This window comes from Rhineura floridana, chromosome 14 (assembly GCF_030035675.1).
Source record: "Rhineura floridana isolate rRhiFlo1 chromosome 14, rRhiFlo1.hap2, whole genome shotgun sequence".
Classification (NCBI taxonomy): Eukaryota; Metazoa; Chordata; class Lepidosauria; order Squamata; family Rhineuridae; genus Rhineura; species Rhineura floridana.
The window spans coordinates 31,979,972-32,002,067 of NC_084493.1; the positions used below are offsets into that span (position 1 = coordinate 31,979,972).

General features: G+C 45.5%; 1 protein-coding gene across 7 annotated transcripts in view; it reads right to left on the reverse strand.

Moving 5' to 3' along the window:
* Positions 1-22,096, reverse strand: part of THSD4 (thrombospondin type 1 domain containing 4) — a 699,350-nt gene that overhangs the window by 77,844 nt on the left and 599,410 nt on the right. For all 7 annotated transcript variants that reach the window (XM_061595164.1, XM_061595167.1, XM_061595165.1 and 4 more), the window contains 2 exons: positions 20,689-20,785; positions 14,366-14,608 (listed from right to left, as the gene is read on the reverse strand). In XM_061595164.1, coding sequence (XP_061451148.1) covers positions 14,366-14,608; positions 20,689-20,785 — 340 coding nt within the window. The remainder of the gene's footprint in view (positions 1-14,365; positions 14,609-20,688; positions 20,786-22,096) is intronic.

Sequence of the window (22,096 nt, forward strand, 5' to 3'; positions counted from 1 at the left end):
TTCCCAGGGAACTCTGGGAATTGTAGCTTTGTGAGGGAAATAGGGGTCTCCTGGTAAAGCACAGTGGGGAGAAGAGCCTGGCTGGGAGTCCAGAGTCTGTGAGTTCAAATCCCTGCTTGTGTCTCCTGGATGTAAAGGGCCAGCTAAAGATCACCCCCACAGTGAGTGGCTCAGGGGTTACGTGCTGTGCAGCTGTGGGCAAGCTGCATAGTCCCAAGGAGCCCAGTTGCCCCCAGCTGGCAGTTGAGGACAAGGAAGAGGTTGGCTTGTGCAGCTGTGGCAAGCTGAGCAGGCCCTAGCCAGCTGGGAAGGACTAGCCTCAGAGGGAGGCAATGGTAAACCCCCTCTTACCATGAAAACCCTATTCATAGGGTAGCCATAAGTTGGGATCGACTTGAAGGCAGTCTATTTCCAACAGCTCTCATCACCCCTCACAAACTACACTTCCCAGGATTCTTTGGGGGAAGACATGACTGTTTCAAGTGGTATAGCAGTGCTATAAATGTACTGCAGATATTTTACTCAGAGATCCAATGCAATTTATGGACATAAATTAGTCATGCCCAGTCATTAGTCATGTGGACCTGCTCTGAGGCTGACTAACACTGGGTACAATCCTACATCATTTGCAGAGTCCAGATTTGGATATTACAGAACTTGAGTTGCTCTAGGTAGAAATTACTATCAATACTTTTTTTAAGAGAGACAAACTATTTGTGACACAGGAACTCTGGGACTGGATCTCACAACATCCTTTTCTTTAGATTAAAAAGTAGCCAGATACAGCTCAGTTTGAAACAGAGCCATGATGTCGGCAGGGGTGTTAACCTTTCCCCCCTTTCCCCAGTGGAAATGATGAAAGGCCATAGCTCAGTGGCAGAGCCCATATTTTACATGCAAAAGGTCCCAGATGCCATCCATAACATCTCCAGGTAGAGGTGGGAAAGATCTTTGTTGGAAACCACTGCTGGTCAGTAAAGACACTACTGAAATAGATAGGCCATACATGGTATAAGGCAGTTCCCTATGTTCCCGAGAAATCCCCCCCCCCCGGTGCTATTACCTGTGGAAGGGAAGCAACAACAGTAACCTTAAGCAAGATAACCCTCCCAACAGAAATAGCTATCCACCAAAACAAACAAACAAACAAACAAAAAGAAAACCACAAGTAACTACAGAAGGGCAGTTCAACTATAGAACTCAGTCCCACAAGAATTAGTGATGGCCCCCCACCTGGATGGCTTTAAAAGAGAATTAGACAAATACATGGAGGATAAGGGCATCAATGGCTACTAGCCTCCAAGGTCAGGAGCAGTATGCTTCTGAGTTGCTGGAAACCTCAAGAGGGGAGAGTGGTCTTGCACTCATGTCCTCCTTGTGAGCTTCCCATAATGGGCATCTGTTTGGCCACTGTGAGAACAGGATGCTAGCCTAGATGGGCCACTGGCCTGATCTAGCTGGGTTATTCTTATGTTCTTAAGTAGCAAGGAAGCAATACAAAATAGGAACCCAGTATGTATGTAACACATTCCTCTCTCAAATGTTAGGAGTGCATAATAACTGGCCAGAACATATGAGATTAAACAAAAAGATAAATATGTACTCCTTTGCACTGGGCCACTTGTACATCAGTTCAATCACTATGACAATCTTGATTTTGGTTACAGAGTTTATCCTCTTGTATCTTGCTGCACCTTTGTTATGGCCTATGCTAAAACAAAGTACATTTTGAACAAAGGAGGATTCCTTTCCTCCTTGTCGGAAATGTTTCCCAAACCCTTAGGATTGGGCTGCCCATTATATCATGTCACATAACTGATCCTGATTTGTTTGCAAACCTCAGGAGGTTTTTTAAAAAAAATTTCCTCTGTGAGTCCTAGAATAAATCCCTTTTTGAATTCAAACCAGAGAGGCCCCTCTTTCTTGCCAATTTCTCCAGGGCGGGAACTTGGACCAAGTTGGATAATCTTCCTAGTGAAAATATGACACATGGATGGGCTTGTGCCAACTCTGAAGTGTATTTTGATAACAATACCACAGCTCTTATGAGGCAAGAAATAATCCACAGCTTTACGATCCCCATGAATGTGTCAGTATTCCCAGCTAAGAGATGGACATAGATTTAGCAGCCTTGTGTGATATGTATGTTGCCGGATTCTACCACTTCACATAGTTAGGGAGATCAACATGGAAAAGGCCCACCAACGTCACTACATGACATCCTTAGGGAGATCCTGGGACCTCAGCAGGTGTCTGTTTTCCCAGGTCAAGAAGACTGAAACTTGGAAGAGAGTTGATGCTTCAACAATGAAGCAGCTCTGACTGGGAGCTTATATAGGAGATGGAGTCCCCACCCTTCCTGGTTCTCAACTATGTCCTGATCCAAGCAGGTGTTTTCCATATGCTTTCTCCTACTCCTGAGTAACCTCACTAGCAGTTAGCTTGGCACTTTGTTGGCAGTTCTGAAATCCCTGCCTGGCTTGCCATCTCCTTTGCCCCTGTGTCCTTGGGGGAGATGGGGGGGATAAGAATAAAGCAGGCACTCAGGCAGTTGGTGTGCAGACCTCCAATCCCGGGACAGAGAAGCCCAACTTGGATGGCTCCTCAGGATCATTGGGAGTGTGGAGATCTGCCTGAGGGTACAGCTCCCCTTGCTTCTCCTCTGAGGAGATCTCAGGTTTAAGGTCTGAACCCTGGCAGCATGGTCCACCATAAAGGTTTGCCTTGCAACCTCTTTTTTTTAATCTTGTTACCTGCTACAGATGGCCATCTTTGCTTTTGACAATGCCCCCAAATCTGAGTGAACCTCCACAACATTAGTGGAAAAACACACTGGGGGAAAAAAAAACATGGCACAAAGCATGGATCTGCAGTGGGTTTTTTGTGACAGAAGTCATGTTTTTCCTGCTATATAATGCCACAGAAATTGACTCAGCTTCTGAGACACTGTGAAGGAAAAGCATAGCCACCATGGCTAAGTAACATCCTGCCCCCCGGACTTGTGATGTCAGAGAATTCTGCTGAAAACCGAAATAGGAGTGGAATTTGCCAATGTTCTCTTATTCGTCCCATGTCCAGAACACCAATCAATCCAGCAAATATGATTGGTATTTACCACTGATATTTTTTAGTAAGCAAATGATACACAATTGATCACCTTTCCCCCCATTTGCATTGTGTTTCCTTTGCACTGAAATGAAAGGGGTAGAATAACATAATGCCGACATTAATTTATTATTTAACTTTCCTAAGTTACATAATTTCACCACAGTGGCAGTGGAAGACAACCTGCAGCAGAATGGAGACAGTGCTACATGCAATGAATAGAGGGTGGAATGTAAAATGATGCCTTCTTATATCCCTACCCAGGGCCCCACTATGAAAGCTGCCCTAGGGAAGCTGACCCACCACTGTGGGAGAGCGGGGCTCTGGATGATACCTTGCCAAGGTACTCCTGGAGCTGGCTCTGAAATGTATGAACATTTTCCTCTTATATTGAAACATTTCATTTCACACAATGAAATGTACAATAAGAACCTATGCATGACTACTCAGAATTAAGTCCCACTGAATTCAGTGTGAACCTTGGGACATTCTCTCAGGTAAAAAATCTGTAAGATGGCTGGGAAAATTTTTCAGCCTGAGGGCAGCATTCCCTCACGGGGATCCTTTCAGTAGTCACATGCCAGGGGTGGGTGTGGCCAGAGGGAAAAAAGAGTGGAGCAACGGATGTGACTCATATTTTTTTACAGTAAGCCACATTCCAGTTACACAAAATCCAGAGGTACCTACACCCACACCAATACCTACACCCACACCAATGTCCCTCTTCATCCAGGCAAGCAAAAAGCATTATCACTGTTCAAGGACACTTTCCAGCCAGGCAAAAGCACTTGAGGGAATGGCACGGGAATGGCTAGGGGTCTTTCCTGGGGAGGGGGCATAGCATAAGGAGAGTCCTGAGGAACAGACAGAGAAGCCTGGAGGGCCACATTTGGCCCCAAGCTTGAGATTCCCAACCCCTGGTTGTATAGGAATGAAACCTTAGCATGCTTAAAGGAAGTCTAACCAACTTCCTGACATGTTAGTTTTGTACGGTAAACCTTCCCCCAAAAAAGAGAACATTCAAACATTTGGTCTCATACTTGCTGTCTGACATGGCACAACTGTGCAAACAGAACATCACACAGGCCCTTCTGATTCTGTGCTTCCCTCCTGCAACTTCAGAATTATGTTACTGTCAATATCATCACAATATCATTCTGGATCTAAGGAGAGTGAGGGAGGCTTCCAGTCCTCACTGTAGCAGGAATCATGGGATAAAATATTAGAGGCTACATAGAAGGCCTGGAAGCACCAGGGGTAAGTCCGCTCCCTCAGACATTTCTGAAATAGCCTCTGAAATAGCTCCTCTTTATATCTTTTGAATCTATCTTGTGTGTGGGGGGGTGAAATTGGGAGGGACCATTTTGGCTCAGGCCAGTCTAGAAAAGAGCAGCAACCTAGAATCAAAGAATCAGAATAGTAGAGTTGGAAGAGGCCTATAAGGCCATCAAGTCCAACCCCCTGTCCAATGCAGGAATCCAAATCAAAGCATTCCCGACAGATGGCTGTCCAGCTGCCTCTTGAATGCCTCCAGTGTTGGAGAGCCCACTACCTCTCTAGTAATTGGTTCCATTGTCGTATGGCTCTAACAGTGAGGAAGTTTATCCTGATGTTCAGTCAAAGTCTGGCTTCCTGCATCTTGAGCCCATTATTCCATGTCCTGCACTATGGGACCATCGAGAAGAGATCCCGGCCCTCCTCTGTGTGGCAACCTTTCAAGTACTTGAAGAGTGCTATCATATCTCCCCTCAGTCTTCTCTTCTCCAGGCTAAACGTGCCCAGTGTCATGGCCCCTTCAGAGGACTCAGAGGAAGAGGAAGAGGCACAGTTGGCAGACCCAGGAGAAGGAACTAGTGAAACCCCTGAGGACACAACTCCAGCTCTTCCCCAGCTGGAGAATGTCGAGGACCTGGCTGAAGCCCCTCAATTGGATTCTGGGTATGAACAGGAGGCTCCCCTCCCCCCTGCAGAAAGGAGACGCCAGCGAGTAGCACAGCAACGAAGGAAGAGGTCTGGTCGTTTAAGAACAAGCAGCCCTGAGCAGCTGGGAGAGTAATCATGGGCACAGGGAGTCTGTTATAAAAGGCAGTTCATGGCTGCAACAGACTGCTGACTACAACGTCGGTTGTGACCCCTCACGTGTAACACCGTTGCTAGCCTCTAGACCTTCAGACTGGACCCCTGGCTTTCTGAACTCTGCTTCCCTACATGGACAACGCTCTTGGACACTGCTACTGGTTAGTGTGTCAAGCCTTTCTTCTGCCTGCCAGCCAGCCTCCGTTATCTGCCTGGCCTTGACTGATTTATTGCCCAGCTAACTGCCGGCTGCTTCGTTACTGCCCAGCCCCCAGCCCTGAAGCTGACACCCAGTTCTTTCAGTCTCTCTTCAAAGCACTTTGTTTCCAGTCCCGATCATCCTTGTTGCCCTCTCCTCTGAACCTGTTCCAGTTTGTCTGCATCCTTCATGAAGTGAAGAGACCAGAACTGGATGCAGTATTCAAGATGAAGCCCAACCAGTGCTGAATAGAGGGGAACTAATACTTCACGTGATTTGGAAACTATACTTCTGTTAATGCAGCCTAATATAGCATTTGCCTTTTTTGCAGCCACATCACACTGTTGGCTCATATTCAGCTTGTGATCAACGACAATCCCAAGATCCTTCTCACATGTTGTATTGCTGAGCCAAGTATCCCCATCTTATAACTGTGCATATGGTTTCTTTTTCCTAAGTGTAGAATTTTGCATTTATCCCTGTTGAATTTCATTCTGTTGTTTTCAGCCCAATGCTCCAGCCTATCAAGGTCCCTTTGAATTTTGTTACTGTCTTCCATGGTATAAGCTGTACCCCCCAATTTGTATCATCTGCAAATTTGATAAGCATGCTCTGTACCTCCTCATCCAAGTTGTTAAAAAAATGTTGAAGAGCACTGGGCCCAGGACTGAGCCCTGTGGTACCCCATTCATTACATCTGCCCAGTTTGAGAAGGAACCATTGATAAGCACTCTTTGAGTACAGTTCTGGACCCAACTGTGGATCCATCTGAGAGTTGTTCTGTCCAGCCCACATTTAGCTAGCTTGCTAATCAGAATATCATGGGGCACTTTGTCAAATGCGTTGCTGAAGTCAAGATATATTATGTTCACAACATTCCCACAGTCTACAAGGGACGTTTGTTGTTGTTATGTGCCTTCAGGTCGATTATGAGTTATGGCGACCCTATGAATCAGTGACCTCCAGGAGCACTTGTCATGAACCACCCTGTTCAGATCTTGTAAGTTCAGGTCTGTGGCTTCCTTTATGGAATCAATCCATCGCTTGTTTGGTCTTCTTCTTTTTCTACTCCCTTCTGTTTTTCCCAGCATTATTGTCTTTTCTAGTGAATCATGTCTTCTCATTATGTGTCCAAAGTATGACAACCTCAGTTTCATCATTTTAGCTTCTAGTGACAATTCTGGTTTACTTTGTTCTATCATCCATATTTGTCTTTTTTGCAGTCCATGGTATGCACAAAGCTCCCCTCCAACACCACATTTCAAATGAGTTGATTTTTCTCTTATCCACTTTTTTCACTGTCCAACTTTCACATCCATACATAGAGATTGGGAATACCATGGTCTGAATGATCCTGACTTTAGTGTTCAGTGATACATTTTTGCATTTGTGGACCTTTTCTAGTTCTCTCATAGCGGCCCTCCCCAGTCCTAGCCTTCTTCTGATTTCTTGACTATTGTCTCCATTTTGGTTAATGATTGTGCCCAAGGTATTGATAATCCTTGACAAGTTCCATGTCCTCATTCTCAGCTTTAAAGTTACATAATTCTTCTGTTGTCATTATTTTAGTCTTTTTGATGTTCAGCTGTAGTCCTGCTTTTGTGCTTTCCTCTTTAACTTTCATCAGCATTCGTTTCAAATCATTACTGGTTTCTGCTAATAGCGTGGTATTGTCTGCATATCTTAAATTATTGATATTCTCCCTCCTATTTTCATACCTCCTTTATCTTGGTCCAATCCCGCTTTCCGTATGGTATGTTCTGTGTATAGATTAAACAAATAGGGTGATAAAATGCACCCGTCTCACACCCTTTCCGATTAGGAACCAATCGGTGTCTCCATATTCTGTCCTTACAGTAGCCTCTTGTCCAGAGTATAGGTTGCGCATCATGACAATCAGATGCTGTGGCACGCCCATTTCTTTTAAAGCATTCCATAGTTTTTCATGATCTACACAGTCAAAGGCTTTACTGTAAACTATAAAGCCCAGGGTGATTTTCTTCTGAAATTCCTTGCTCCATTCCATTATCCAACGTATGTTTGCAATATCTCTGGTGCCTCTTCCCTTTCTAAATCCAGCTTGGATGTCTGGCATTTCTTGCTCCATATATGGTAAGAGCCTTTCTTGTAGAATCTTGAGCAGTACTTTACTTGCATGGGATATTAAGGCAATAGTTCAATAATTACTGCATTCCCTGAAAGCTTTCTTTAGAATTGGGATGTATAACAAATGCTTCCAGTCTGTGGGCCATTGTTTAGTTTTCCATATTTCTTTCTTCAACTGTTTCCCTCCTTTTTTCCTTGTTAGAATTGCTTGCCATTGCGCTTTTAGAATTTCCATTTTTAGAAACTCCCACCCATCTTGGACTCCTTTTCTCATTAGGGTCGCTTGCCATGGAACCGTAGTTACAATTGTTCTGAGTTTAATAAAATCAGCTTTCCTGAATTCCAGGATGCACATATGACTACTCTCAGCTTTTGCTCCTGTTAAAAGCAAGAATTCAAGTATGGTGTGGTCACTTTCTCCAGAGTTTCCGTAACTGCCACTTCATCCACCAAATCATCTCTATTGCTTAGAATCAAGTCCAGGATAGCTGATCCTCTGGTTGCTTCCTCCACTTTCTGTAGCAGAAAGTTATCTCCAACACAAGTTAGAAATTTATTGGAGGGGCCATGTTTGGCAGAATTTGTCTCCCAACAGGTATCGGGATAATTGAAGTCCCCCATTACTACTACATCATGCCTCCTCAAAACATTGGCAATTTGCTTTTCAAAAGTTACATTCTCATCTTCTCCTTGATTGGGTGGTCGGTAGTAGACTCCAAGCACCACATTCCTTTTGCCCCATTAATTCCTTTTGCCCCATTAATTAACTACCAAGCTCATCTTCCTGTATTTCTGTGCAGGGATATATATTTTTAACATGTAGCATGACTCCACCTCCCTTTTTATTCTTTCTGTTCTTTTTGAACAAGTTATATCGTTCAATTGCTGTATTCTAGTCATGGGAGTCATCCCGCCAAGTTTCAGTTATACCTATCAACAGAGCTTGGAAAAGTTACTTTTTTGAACTACAACTCCCATCAGCCCTAGGCAACATGGCCACTGGATTAGGCTGATGGGAGCTGTAGTTCAAAAAAGTAACTTTTCCAAGCTCTGCCTATAAAGTCGTAATTGCCCTCCTTTATTAAGAGTTCAAGTTTGTCCTGCATGTTTCCCATGCTCTGTGCATTAGTATACAGACATCAAAGACCATGTGATTTATGGCTTGGCTTCCTTACTACATTTTTCTGAGAACTGTTACTGGGTCCTATTAGAGCCGATCTCTCTGTTCCCATTACTGTGCACAAGCCTTCATCAGTTGTTACCAAGTTTATGTCTCCCTTCCCCTTAAGATTCAGGGGGAGGGAGACGTAAACTTGGTGGTAATGACTGATGAAGGCTTGTGCACAGTAAAAAGAACAGAGAGATCAGCTCTAATAGGGCCAAATAACCTGATGTCCCTACTTGTGGCTATATAAGCAAGCAGTGTCGAAGGTAGGAAAGGTCTTAATGGTGTCATCCCCCCCCCCTAGTTCTAGCTTCATAAGCTCAGGGGGAACACTATTGGCCCTTTGTGTCACTGACATCCACTGAGCTTGTAGCTGTACCCTTTGACCACTTACAGCGGCAGCAGCACAGCTGCATTGCAGCAGAGCAACAACAACCTAGTACAACAGGGAAAGGCACCAAACCTAGAGTCTTGCATTACAGATCCATGGCATGTTGCAGTGAAGGAGACGAAGCAGCACTTTACTTTGATTGATCTTAGGCTTAAATACTGCAAAGTTCATAGTGGAAATAAAACAAAACACAGGAAGTATCTGTAGTATAATGGCTACTTGGGGGGGGAGAAAAAGAGTAGATTTATTCATAAAAGACATGAAAAGGAAAGTTCGTGCCAAAACAGAATGCATTCAACAGTGTATTCAACGAGGAAAGCTTTCAGCATCGCAAATACTAATTTACAGTAATTTCACTTCTAGGGCTATTTTTCTTCTCCTTGCAGAATTTGCAGGAAATGTGAAACTTTTGGCATAGGTCGGTACTTGCAGAGCTTGGAAAAGTTACTTTTTTGAACTACAACTCCCATCAGCCCAATCCAGTGGCCATGCTGGCTGGGGCTGATGGGAGCTGTAGTTTAAAAAAGTAACTTTTCCAAGCTCTGCTTGCTGTTTATTAGCTCCCTTTCTCAATGTGCTGATTCTAATTGAAGAAGTGAACATCCTGGTTACAACCAAATCACACTTACGGGATCTATGCTCCCGTTTATATCTAAGCTAGGAGTTGGGTTTTTTTGTTTAAAGTAGGGCTATACAAAGGATTCGACTGAGCAAAACTGGGCTTATTTGGAGGTTTTGGGGCCTCAGCCAAGTCAGGTTGAAACAGCCAGATTGCTATGGGTTGGATTGGATGACCCAGAGTGATCTGGGGCTGTCAGACGGCAAGGCATCAAGCAGTAAAAAGAGTCAGCCGTTAGATGGAAACCCCACAAAAGGCTGAGAAGGCAGGACCAATGCTGCAGACCTCCTTCCTCTCTGAGCACTGCCCCACAGCTATTGAGAGGAGGGATAGATTCTGTGGGGTGCAGGTACTGAAGGAAAACTGCTTGCAAAACAGTACCCTGCAGAATTGACCCCCGGCCTTGGTCAGGAATGGGGGAAAGAGGTGCAATGTCTCCCTCTCCCTGTATGTTTAATTTATGGTTTTTTAATGTAATTAAACATTAGCCCTGCCCATAAACTTATTTGAGGCTGGATTACTGCAATGTGCTCTATGTGGGGCTGCCCTTTGGCTTGTTTGGAAGTTCCAGGTGGTGCAGAATGTAGTGGCCATACTGCTGATGGGGGTATATGGCCAACAATATGTGGTACCATTGTTCAAACATCTCCACTGGCTTCCCATCTACTACCAAGTCAGGTTCAAGGTCCTTGCATTAATTTACCAAGCCCTGAGCCACTTAGGCCAAAGGTACCTTAGGGACTTCCTGAACCCTTATATCCCAGCTCGATCACTGGAATCATCTGCAGGAGCATCACTAGTTATCCCCCAAGTTGGTAAGGCTCATTGGACAACAACAATAAATTGAGCCGGCCCAGTCCTGTGGAATGCTCTGCCAATACAGATTCAGCAGGCACCTTCTGTTCTGACATTGAAATACCTGCTGAAAACTTTTCTATGTCACCAGGTTTATGCAGGCAATTGAGGATATCTTTCTGCAATAGATAGTTAATGATTTCTGATTTTAAATTGCATGTGGTTTTATTGGGCATTTATATATGTTGTAAACTGCTTTGATTTTTTAAATGAACAGTAGTATACAAATATTTTTAATAAATAAATTTGGGAGTGACTCTGAGGTGAGACAGGTAGCCCCCAGGTCAGCCTGATCCCAGATTGGAGCAAACAGGCAGATCAGGGGAGCTGTGTACAGCCCTAGTTTAAAGCCCTGGTCTGTGGTGAAGGATGGGATGTATTAAAAGGGCAGTGCACGTGAGAGCCTGTGGAGTCTTTCTTTATTATTTCCAGAAGTTACAAACTGCTTTGACATGCTCAGTTTGGCAGGCAGAGTGGGTGGGCATGGCACTGCCCTCACTACCTGGGTAACTTTTCCTAGTTTTGATGCCTCAGTTGAAGAGTCTGACTCTCTGCCAAGACAAATGGAGCACAGAAGAGAGAGACCCTAGCCAACATTAATCATTCAGAATGGGGAAAGTGTGTGTCTCTACCCCTCCCCCAAATATGTGTGTGTGTGTGTGTGTGTAGAAATCACAGAATTCAGAATAAACCAGAGCTAAGCTAAAAGTTCTCAGCAAGGAAAGTTTGGCTCAGATGTGTGCGTGGGTGCAGATCCACACACAAACACACACAAATGGGCCCCATACATTTAATAAACAAAAATAAAAGTGTTCATAATGTACAGATCACATATGGCTGAATCACACATCACAAATGGGCCATAGTTATGCAGATGCTTTGCGTGCAGAATGTTCCCAGGTTTAATCTCCACCATAGGGCTGGGAAAAGCTCTTGCTTCAAACCCTGAAGGGCGGCTGCCAATCAGTGTAGGGAATATTGAGCTACACAGACCAATGGTCTGACTCAGAACTAAGCCATTTCCTACAAAAGCCTGAGTTAAATAAATACATTTTAGCAGTGATCTAAAATTTATTACTGATGGTGCCTCCTGAACAGCAATCAGAATACAGTTCCACAGGGTCCATGCTGCCACACTAAACACCCTTTCCTGTGATAGATGCAATTTTCTCTGGAAAGAAAACACCCTGGAACGATGCTGCTTCTGGGGCTTAATGGAGGGAACATGGCAGCTACCAGTTGGTGGCCACCAAGAGGAGCTCCCCATCACAGTTATTGACATTTAAAAGGTGAGGGAACCTGACACTGCCCTACTGCCATCCTACTGCCAGGGTAAACCTGCCCCCACAGATTATTTAAACCCCCTGAAAATCACCAAAATGCCTTTCCACTTCACCATCTGTATATGGCATGGCAATTTTGTGAGTGTTTATGTGGGGGGGATAAGGTACATTTCTGTTGAGCACTAAAATGAACTAGGGCTGAATAGAGAACCATCCCCCATTTTTCCACCCTCTTTGCAGGCTGCAAAGTTGGAAGGGTTGATTTCTGAGATTTTTGTAGCGGTTGTAAACAGGTTTATAACCCCACTATATATCCCTGGGAGGTTCTCAAAGTGGCATTCAAAAGATTGCCACAATAATACTAATACTATGACTACTAGTAATAATGAAACCAGATTCAAAATGTGGTAGGAGAAGAAGAAAGTGCATGGCGTCCTTATGACTCCAAGATGATTCAGGTGGCATTTCCTGTCCCCAAGTTTGCCCTTCCCTGAATGTTGCTCTTTGGCCTCCACTGACTAGGTAGCAGCTCCCCCTGATGTCCTCTCCAGCAAGGAAGTGGGTCTGGAACTCGCTGAGTCCATATTGATGTTCTTGTTATTTTTAATTATTTCATTTATGAATCACTTCCCAAGATGCATCCCAGTGCAATTAAAAAAACACCCCAATTATAAATATAAAAACAATTTAAAACAGGAGTTCCCAACCAGTGGTCCATGAGCTTCATTTAGGTGGTCCAAAGCATGTCCACATTATATATTCATATTGACTTTTAAATGTATTTTTCTTGCTTCTTTCATTTCTTATATTGTGTTTTACTGCATTACAATTTTATTTCTGTGGAATTTAAATTGGAATACAGTAAAATACAATACAAAAATAGAAGAAGCAATAAAAATATAATTAAAAAATCATACAGGATCTGGCACGGCACATGACAGTTGCTATGACAGGAAGAAAAAACATAGCAGCAGCAGCAGCCCACGTAGGCCTCGGCTCCGGCCAGCCGCTCCACTTGCAACCTTCCAGGCATTTTTCTATCTAGTGCGGGGCGGAAAGGAGATCTGCATGCTGCTCTCACAGCTCTACTTCTGTCGCTACTGCAGTGAGCTCCGATCCCTCGAGTGTGTCTCTCGTGAGCATCCACTTGAATCGCCTGAGGCGGCGGTGAGACCCGGCCGGAGAACAAGGTGAGCAAGAGACCGGGCAGCATGAGGCCTGCCTGGCCTGCAGGAGCCGCCCCCCTGGCTTGAGAGGACGATGGACTGAGCAAGTGAAAAAAGCAAGGCGGGCAGGCAAGCAGGCAGGCAGACAGCTTGCCTGCCACATTGCCACCACCGCTGTCGGCGGGCCGGGCCACTTCTGTACAAACAGGTCCTGGCTTGGCTGGTGGCGCCTGGAGACTTTTGCCTGAGGAGTCCTCCGCAGGGAACAGTGGCGGCCATGGCGGAGACCAAGATCATCTACCATCTGGACGACCAGGAGACGCCGTACCTGGTGAAGCTGACCATCCCGGCCAAGCGGGTGATACTGGGCGACTTCAAGGCGCTCCTCAACTGGTCCAACTACAAGTTCTACTTCAAGTCTATGGACGATGATTTCGGGAAAGAATCTGATGATGTTGGCGAGCGAATCCTTTGCAACAGCTGCTCAATGTTTGAGGACTAAAATTCTTGAAGTGGCAGTATTACATTTTGGGACAGATTATCTTTAGGCCTGTAAAGAACCTTGTTTTTTTTAACAATGTTAATATTTTGTTATTTAAATTCCTGTGCACTGCATTCTTTTTTTGATGTGTATTTTGTATTAGTGTTTGTTTATTTTTTTTGTGAGCCGCCTTGAGGGCCTTTTGGCCAAAAGGCAGCATAGAAATAGAATGAATAAATAAATAAGTGGTCTGTCAAGACCCTCAGCAATTCTGAAGTGGTCCATGGGGAAAAAAGTTTGGGAACCATTGGTTTAAAACATAAAATCAGTTCAATCCTAAGACAGATAACAACTGCGATAAAGATCTTAGAGGACTTGCTGAAATGATGGAAGTGAGCCTCCCTTTGCTGACAGCTGGCATTTTCACTGGAGATGCCAGGTTGAATTGGAGACCTTATACATACAAAGTATATGACCTACCACAGAGCTATGGTCTTTCCTTTTTACAGGTAGCCACTGGAAGGGATTATAAAAGGAATGGGAAACCTATGACCCTCCAGTTGTTTTTGGACTCCAACTCACATCAGCCCCAGCCAGCGTGGTGAATCGTCAGAGATGATGGGAGCTGTAGCCAAATAACATCTGGAGAGCACCAAGTTTCCCATCCCGGGATCATAACTGGTTTCTCTCCATTGCTCCTGCAAGGGACATTTCCTCCTTCTATGAATACATCCTCTATTTGCCTTGAACTGAGGTGTGCACCATGTTTTACAGGCAGACTTTGGTTAGACCCTCAGTTAGAGACAAAGACAACACAGTTAGTAAGTCCTTCCCCTACTACATATTTTGCCTTTGGCAGACCGGGATTCCCCAAGGTAGAATATATGTGTCAACTGTCCACACACTCCAGACCACCTACCTTTCCCACATGTAGTGGAGCATTCAGTCATTCCAATTTGCTTCCAGTTGTGCTCTCGGCTGCGTCTTGGTGGCTGACCAACAGGCACCTGGTTGTCTGGCTGATGATGAAGAAACCTTCCTGGCTGAATAGCTGGGAAGGTCCCTATAGGCTGACCCATGTGAGTGCCTGTCTCCCCGTGCAAATCGCCTTCCCTGTAATTCACTGTGTCTGTCACATCCAACTGGCCATTGAATGGCTTCCCTGGGGAAACAGAGACAATAACTGCTTAAAATAATAGACGTTTCTCTCAACCGTGAGCCAGTCTGAATGCAGCAAGGCAAAATCCTCACAATGAGTTGGGATGTTTATGCAAAAGTGTGTTTAAATGGCAAAACACAACATTGGTTCATATACAAAGGCTGCATGGTTCCTTTGGAGCAAAGCACCTCATATTCAAGGGAAGGAGGAAGTCAAATCTCCGGTAAAAGGGGTCGAGGTCCACTCAGCCTTCCATCCATCTATGGTTGGTAAAATGAGTACCTGGCATATGCCGGGGGGTAAAGAAAGGCTGGGGAAGGAACTGGCAATCCCACCCCATATATACAGTCTGCCTAGTAAATGTCGCAAGACATCACTCTAAGAGTTGGAAATGACTCGCACTACAAGTGCGGGGACACCTTTACCTTTTAGTCACTGAGGTCACCTGGGCTTCTAGCGACAAAGATGGATCCAGGAGAACCCCCAGACTATGAACCTGCTCTTTCAGAGGAAGTATGACCCCATCCAAAGCAGGCAACTGACCAATTGAGTCAGTCTCTCCCAGCTATGTCAACCAGGGTACCTGGTCCAGCATCAGGGTAGACCTGAGGGTCGGGGAGGGGGGTTTGCTGTGGTTTAAAGGAGCTCCATCTCCCTCTGCAAGCACCCTGTCCATGTGACTACTGGTCTGGAGTGTTTGCACCTTATGGTGGTTCAGTGGGACAGACTGGGGATTCTGTTGGTGTACCACCCACCCCGCTGCCCAACAGAATCCCTAGCTGAGCTGACGGAGGTGGTCTCGGGTGTACTGTTGAGATCCCCCAGACTGTTTGTTCTGGGGGATGTCAACATCTATGCCAAGGCCACCTTATCCGGGGCGGCTCAGGATTTCATGGTCTCCATGACAACCATGGGGCTGTCCCAATATGCCATTGGCCCAACACATGTAGCAGGGCATACTCTAGATTTGGTTTTTGCAAGTGGACATGGAGTTGGTGATCTGAATGTGGGGGGCCTTACATCAGTCCCTCTGTCACGGATAGATCACTGCTTGCTGAAGTTTAAACTTACAGTGGCTTTTCCCCTCTCCAAGGGTGGGGGACCAATTAAGTTGGTCCACCCCCAGAGACTAATGGATCCGGATGGTTTCCAAAGGGCTCTGGGGAGTTTCCGGCTGACAGGGCTGGCGCTTCTGTCAAAACCCTGGTTGAGCTGTGGAATACAGAAATGACCCGGGCAGTTGACATGATTGCTCCTGAGCACCCTCTCCTGTGTAGAGTTCGTACAGCTACATGGTATACCCCAGAGCTGAGAGAGATGAAACAATATAGGAGACGGCTTGAGTGCAGATGGAGACGAACTCCTAGTAGATGCAATTGTACACTGTTCAGTGCATATGGTAAGCTGTATTTAGGGGCAGTAAAGGCAGCAAAAAAACAATATTTTGCTGCCACTATCAAATCATCAATCTGCCGCCCAACGGAGCTCTTCAGAATTTTCTGGGGGCTATTACACTCTGGCCCCAGGAACATGGTAGAACCATCTGAGGCCCACTGTAATGAATTTGTTAGGCACTTCCAGGATAAAATCTTTAGCATCTGCCAGGACTTAGACTCCAGTGTTATAGCAGGTGAATCAAGCGAGGTATCCAGAGCACAGCCTTGTCCTGATTTCTTGGATGAGTTTCAGTTGGTGCAGCTTGAGGACGTTGACAAGGTGCTTGGACAGGTTCGTGCAACCACTTCTGTGCTGGATCCTTGCCCTTCTTGGCTAATAAAAGCTAGCAGGGATGGAACAGCCGGCTGGGCCAGGGAAGTGATTAATGCCTCTCTGTGAGAGGGGGTAGTCCCTGGCTGCCTGAAAGAGGTGGTAGTGAGACCACTCCTGAAGAGACCCTCACTGGACCCAGAAAATTTTAATAACTATAGGCCAGTAGCAAATGTTCCATTCCTGGACAAGGTCCTTGAACGAGTGGTTCCGGGCCAGCTCCAGACACTCTTGGATGAGACCGATAATCTGGATCCATTTCAGTCGGGTTTCAGGCCTGGTTTTAGCATAGAAACAGCCTTGGTCACCCTGTATGATGACCTCTGTTGGGAGAGAGACAGGGGGAGTGTGACTCTGTTGATTCTCCTTGATCTCTCAGCGGCTTTCGATACCATCGACCATGGTATCCTTCTGGGGAGACTAGCTGAGTTGGGAGTGGGAGGTACTACATTGTGGTGGTTCCACTCCTACTTGGCAGGTCGCCTCCAGAAGGTGGTGCTTGGGGAACATTGCTTGGCACCATGGACTCTCCAGTATGGGGTTCTGCAGGGGACAGTTCTGTCCCCCATGCTGTTCAACATCTACATGAAACCATTGGGTGCGGTCATCCGGAGCTTTGGAGTGTGTTGTCATCAGTATGCTGATGACACGCAGCTCTATTTCTCCTTTTCATCTTCTTCAGGTGAGGCTGTCAATGTGCTGAACCAGTGCCTGGCTGCGACAATGGACTGGATGAGGGCTAATAAACTGAGGCTCAATCCAGACAAGACTGAGATGCTGCTAGTGAGTGGTTCTTCCGACCAGATGGTGGATGTCCAACCTGTCCTGGATGGGGTTGCCCTCCCCCTGAAGGAGCAGGTTCGTAGCTTGGGGTTTCTCCTAGAACCATCTCTGTCACTTGAGGCTCAGGTAGCCTCGGTGGCACAGAGTGCCTTCTACCAACTTCGGTTGGTGGCCCAACTACATCCCTATCTTGACAGGGATAACCTTGCTTCAGTTGTCCATACTCTGGTAACCTCCAAATTAGATTACTGCAATGCACTCTACGTGGGGCTGCCTTTGAAGACGGTTCAGAAACTGCAGCTTGTGCAAAATGCAGCGGCCAGATTGGTAACAGGGACCAGACGGTCCAAACATATGAAACCAATTCTGGCCCACTTGCATTGGCTGCCTGTATGTTTCCGAGCTCGATTCAAGGTGCTGGGTTTGACCTATAAAGCCTTACACGGCTTGGGACCACAATACCTGATGGAACGCCTCTCCCGATACGAGCTCACCTGTACACTATGTTCAAGATCGAAGGCGCTCCTCCGGGTGCCTACTCGGAGGGGAGCTGGGAGTCTGGCAACAAGGGAGAGGGCCTTCTCAGTGGTGGCCCCCAAATTATGGAATGATTTGCTTGACGAGGTGCGCCAGGCACCAATATTGTTATCTTTTTGGTGCCAGGTCAAGACTTTCCTCTTCACCCAGGCATTTTAGCATGTGTTTAAAATTGTTTTAAATTTTTAAATTGTGTTTTAAATTGTTTTGAAAAGATGTGTTTTTAAATTTGTATATTTGTTTTAATGTTTTTAGTTACTGTAAACTGCCCTGAGAGCTTCGGCTATGGGATGGTATATAAGTACAATAAATAAATAAATTATCCGAACTCAGGAACCATCAACCCACAGTGCCTCCGTCTTGCTAGGATTCAGACTCAGTCTTCATCCAGCCCACCACCGAGTCCAGGCAGTGGTCCAGGGCTTGCATGGCTTCTTCTGATTCAGATGTTATGGAGAAATAGAGCTGGGTATCGTCAACATACTGCTGACACCTCTCCTCAAATCTCCTGATGACCTCTCCCAAGGGCTTCATATAGATGTTAAACAGCATGGGGGACAAGATGGTACCCTGTGGCACTCCATAGCATAAGTGCCAGGGGGCCAAAAGACAGTCACCCAATGCTATTTTCTGAGAATGACCTTGGAGATAGGATCAGAACCACTGTAAAACAGTGCCGCCAATACCCATCTCACCAAGTTGACCCAGAAGGATACCATGGTCAGTGGTATTAAAAGCCGCTGAGAGATCAAGTAAGAATAACTCCCCCTGTCCTTCCCCGATAAAGGTCATCCATCAGGGCGTCCCATAACCAGGCCTGAACCCAGACTGGGATGGGTCAAGATAATCTGTTTCATCCAAGAGTACCTGCAATTGCTGTGCCACAACCCTCTCAATCACCTTCCCTAAGAAAGGGGTATTTCCAACTAGTCGGTAGTTGCCACAAACCAATGGCTTTTTCAGGAGCGGTTGGATCACCACCTCTTTTGAGGCAGCTGGAACCACTCCCTCATGCAATGATGCGTTGACCACACCCTGGATCCACTTGCTCAACCCCCCTCAGCAAGCTTTAATAAGCTGAGAAGGGCAAGGGTAGAGAGGACACATTGCTGGCAAGCACCTTGTCTACGTCATCAGGCTGCATCAACTGAAACCATTCCCAAGAAGTTGCAGCAGACATTGCACTGGACACCACATTGGGGACTACAGTAGATGTGGCATCAAGACTGCTATGGAGGTGAGCAACTTTACCCTGAAACAATTTGCAAATAATTCACAGTGGGCCTCTGAAAGGTCTAAAACTCCATTTCCTGTCAACAGACCCCTGACAATACAGAAAACTGGATGGCTACTTGAGGATGCAATGGAGGCAGATAAGTGGGCCTTCTTTGCCATCCTCACTGCCACACAGTAGGCACGGTTATGATGTTTTACTCATGCCCTATCAGCCTCACAGCACGTCTTTTGCCACTTGCGCTCTAGCCGTCGTCCAGCCTGTTTCATTGCCCTTAGCTCACTGGTGTACCAAGGTGCAAACCGGGTTCCACAGTGCCGGAGAGGGTACTCTGGGGCAACAATGTGAAGAGCCTGACATGCCTCACTGTTCCACAGCATGACAAGGGCTTCAACAGGGCCACCTGCTCTATCTACTGGGAACTCCCCAAGGGCATTCAGCAATCCTGTGGATTCCATTAGTCTCCAGGGGCGAACCATCTTAATCTGTCCACTACCCCTGCAGGGAAGGATCGGAGACATAAGTCTAGACTTCACCAGGAAGTGATCTGACCATGACAATGTGGTAACATCCACCCCCCCCATCTCCAGACCACCCCTTCCTCCATCTGGAGCAAAAACAAACTCGAGGGTGTGCCCTGCTCTATGTGTCAGGCCAGTGACAACTTGAGACAGCCCCATGGTCATCAAGGAGGCCATGAAGTCCCGAGCCGGAACACTAGAGGCAGCCTCAGCATGGACATTGAAATCACCAGCACTATTGTTCTGGGGTCCTCCAACACCGCAGCTGAGACGGCCTCCGCCAGCTCGGTCAGAGAAGCTGCTGGGCAGCAGGATGGACGGTACACCAGCAACAACCCTAGTTTCCTGTCTCCTTGGCCTGACACCAGGTGCAGGCCCTCACAGCCAGCTCCAAGACAGAGTGGTTTCCTGGTGACAGAGATGGAAGTTCTGTAGACCACAACAACTCCTTCCCACCGTCCCTGCAGCCTGTGCTGGTGTTGCTGGGTCAGAACAACTCCTCCAAGCTCACCCACCCAGGTCTCAGTAATGCACACCAAATCAGCACCTTCATCCATGATTAAATCATGGATGAGAGTGGTCTTATTGTGTACCAATCTGGCATTAAACAACACACACAGACCAGTGGGCACAGCAGTTGAGCAATGAGGAACCCATCCATGAGAGGAGTGGCAGCAAGGAACAAGGCGCAGATAGCCTTGCCCTCATCTTCTATGGTAATTTACCACCTCCCCATGGCTATATTTCCCTCTACTCATGATCACTGAGATTGGGGTGGCATCATTTTATTGCATGTATTAATACTAAAGATTTACAATTTCAATTTGCTACAGCCTCCATGGAAATTTGGACTTCATAAACCCTCAGTAGCTTTTCTTCCTCTTAGATATTTACATTACAGCTCTCCAATATCAGAATAATTCTAATATGAATAAAATTAATAATTTGAATAATTATGTATAATGAAATATTTGTTTTTTCTTTTTTGTTTCTGTTTTTTACTGTATCACACAGAACTCAATAAAATTATATTCAAAAACAGTGCATGAATTTGATGGCTTATGAGATGGTGATATCCAGTTGAGTATGACTTCTCACAGTAGATCCATTAAAATCAATGGACTTCAGTATTTTTTTCCCAATAAAAAGCCATGATCTTAACTAGATATATCTAAGCTCACAGAGTTTGCTTGAACAAGAGATAGCAGACAACTCTTTGAGAAAGGAACAGATTGCCTTACCTGGCTGTCGATGAAGAGGCACCTGAGGGCTAATGATGTTGGGCCCTGGAATGATGTACTCATAATGTATGCCTGGGTTGGGCTGCTGATGAATCATCTAAGACAGAAAAGAGCCAAATGAGTGTTTAGGCAGACAGAGGGCTTAATCTTCTCCTTAGCAAACAAATGGTTTAGAGATGTTGCTGAGACCCCTATTTCCAGACTTGGAGATAGAAATCTTAGGGGCTTGTAATGCTTGCCTCAAATAGCTATATAGTTTTCAAAAGATGCCTGAAAAAAGAGAGAGAGATGGCCTGCCATACTAAAAGCTCAGTCCTTGGTGGAGACCAACCCAACTTCAGAGGAGAGGGAGGGTCGGGTGGCAGCAAGGGGGAGTGTGTGTGTATGAGAGAAAGTAAGTCCTTCTGTGTGTGTGTGTGTGTGTCTGTGTGTGTGTGTGTGTGTGTGTGTGTGTGTGTGTGTGAGAGAGAGAGAGAGAGAGAGAGAGAGAGAGAGAGAGAATGTGTTCATGCATGTGGCTGGTGTGTGTGGCTGTGTGCTTGGGGATGCCTGAGATGTGCGCCCATGTGTTTCAGGGTGCCTGGGATGTGTGCCTGTGTGCTTGGAGGTGGGGTTCAGCAAGCGAAGCCTTGTACTTAGAAAAAAATGAATGAAGGAATGTAGGAATGTGTGCCTGTATTGGTGCCACCTGCCTTAGGAAATCCACATTACCCAGAACTCCTTGCACCAAACACTTTGTGTAGAGGCTTGCCAGGTGCTGGAGAAAGGAGAAATATAGTGCAAAGTATTCTGGACTGTATTCAGATCCATGTGTTTCAGAGAAATATTATGCCAGAAATAGGCAGTTCATCATTTGCATGTCACCATGGAACCAAATACAGATGAATGAACTGAAGTTCCATTTGACCAGGTGTTGTTTTTTTGCTTTGCCCACTTCAGAAATGTGCAGGTCTCCAATAAAAAAGTATGAATAAAATAAACCCTCCTATTAGGAAAGGAACCCCTGACCCGATCACATTTGCTATGTGTATGGATGGGAGAGAGATCCAATGCAGTTCACAATTAAAACTGAAACTATCAAATTTGTACTTTCTGGAAAAACGTAAGAGCCAAAACACAGCCATCCTTCAAAATCCACACTTACCTAAATTTTGCAATGCTGTTCTCCAAACAAAGTTAAGGTACAGACATATAATTATAAAATGATATCAAAAATTTAATATGTATATGAACAGTCAATATAAAATCCCTATAGATATTTTCATATAATAATAAAAAGGCCAGCAAAATAATAGAAAAATCAGTGCCCATATACAATAAAATACAAAATATATGATATTGTCAAGATAATATCAATATGGAGATAAAGGGCAACTTGTGAACAGTGGCCAATACGCGTAAGTCAATG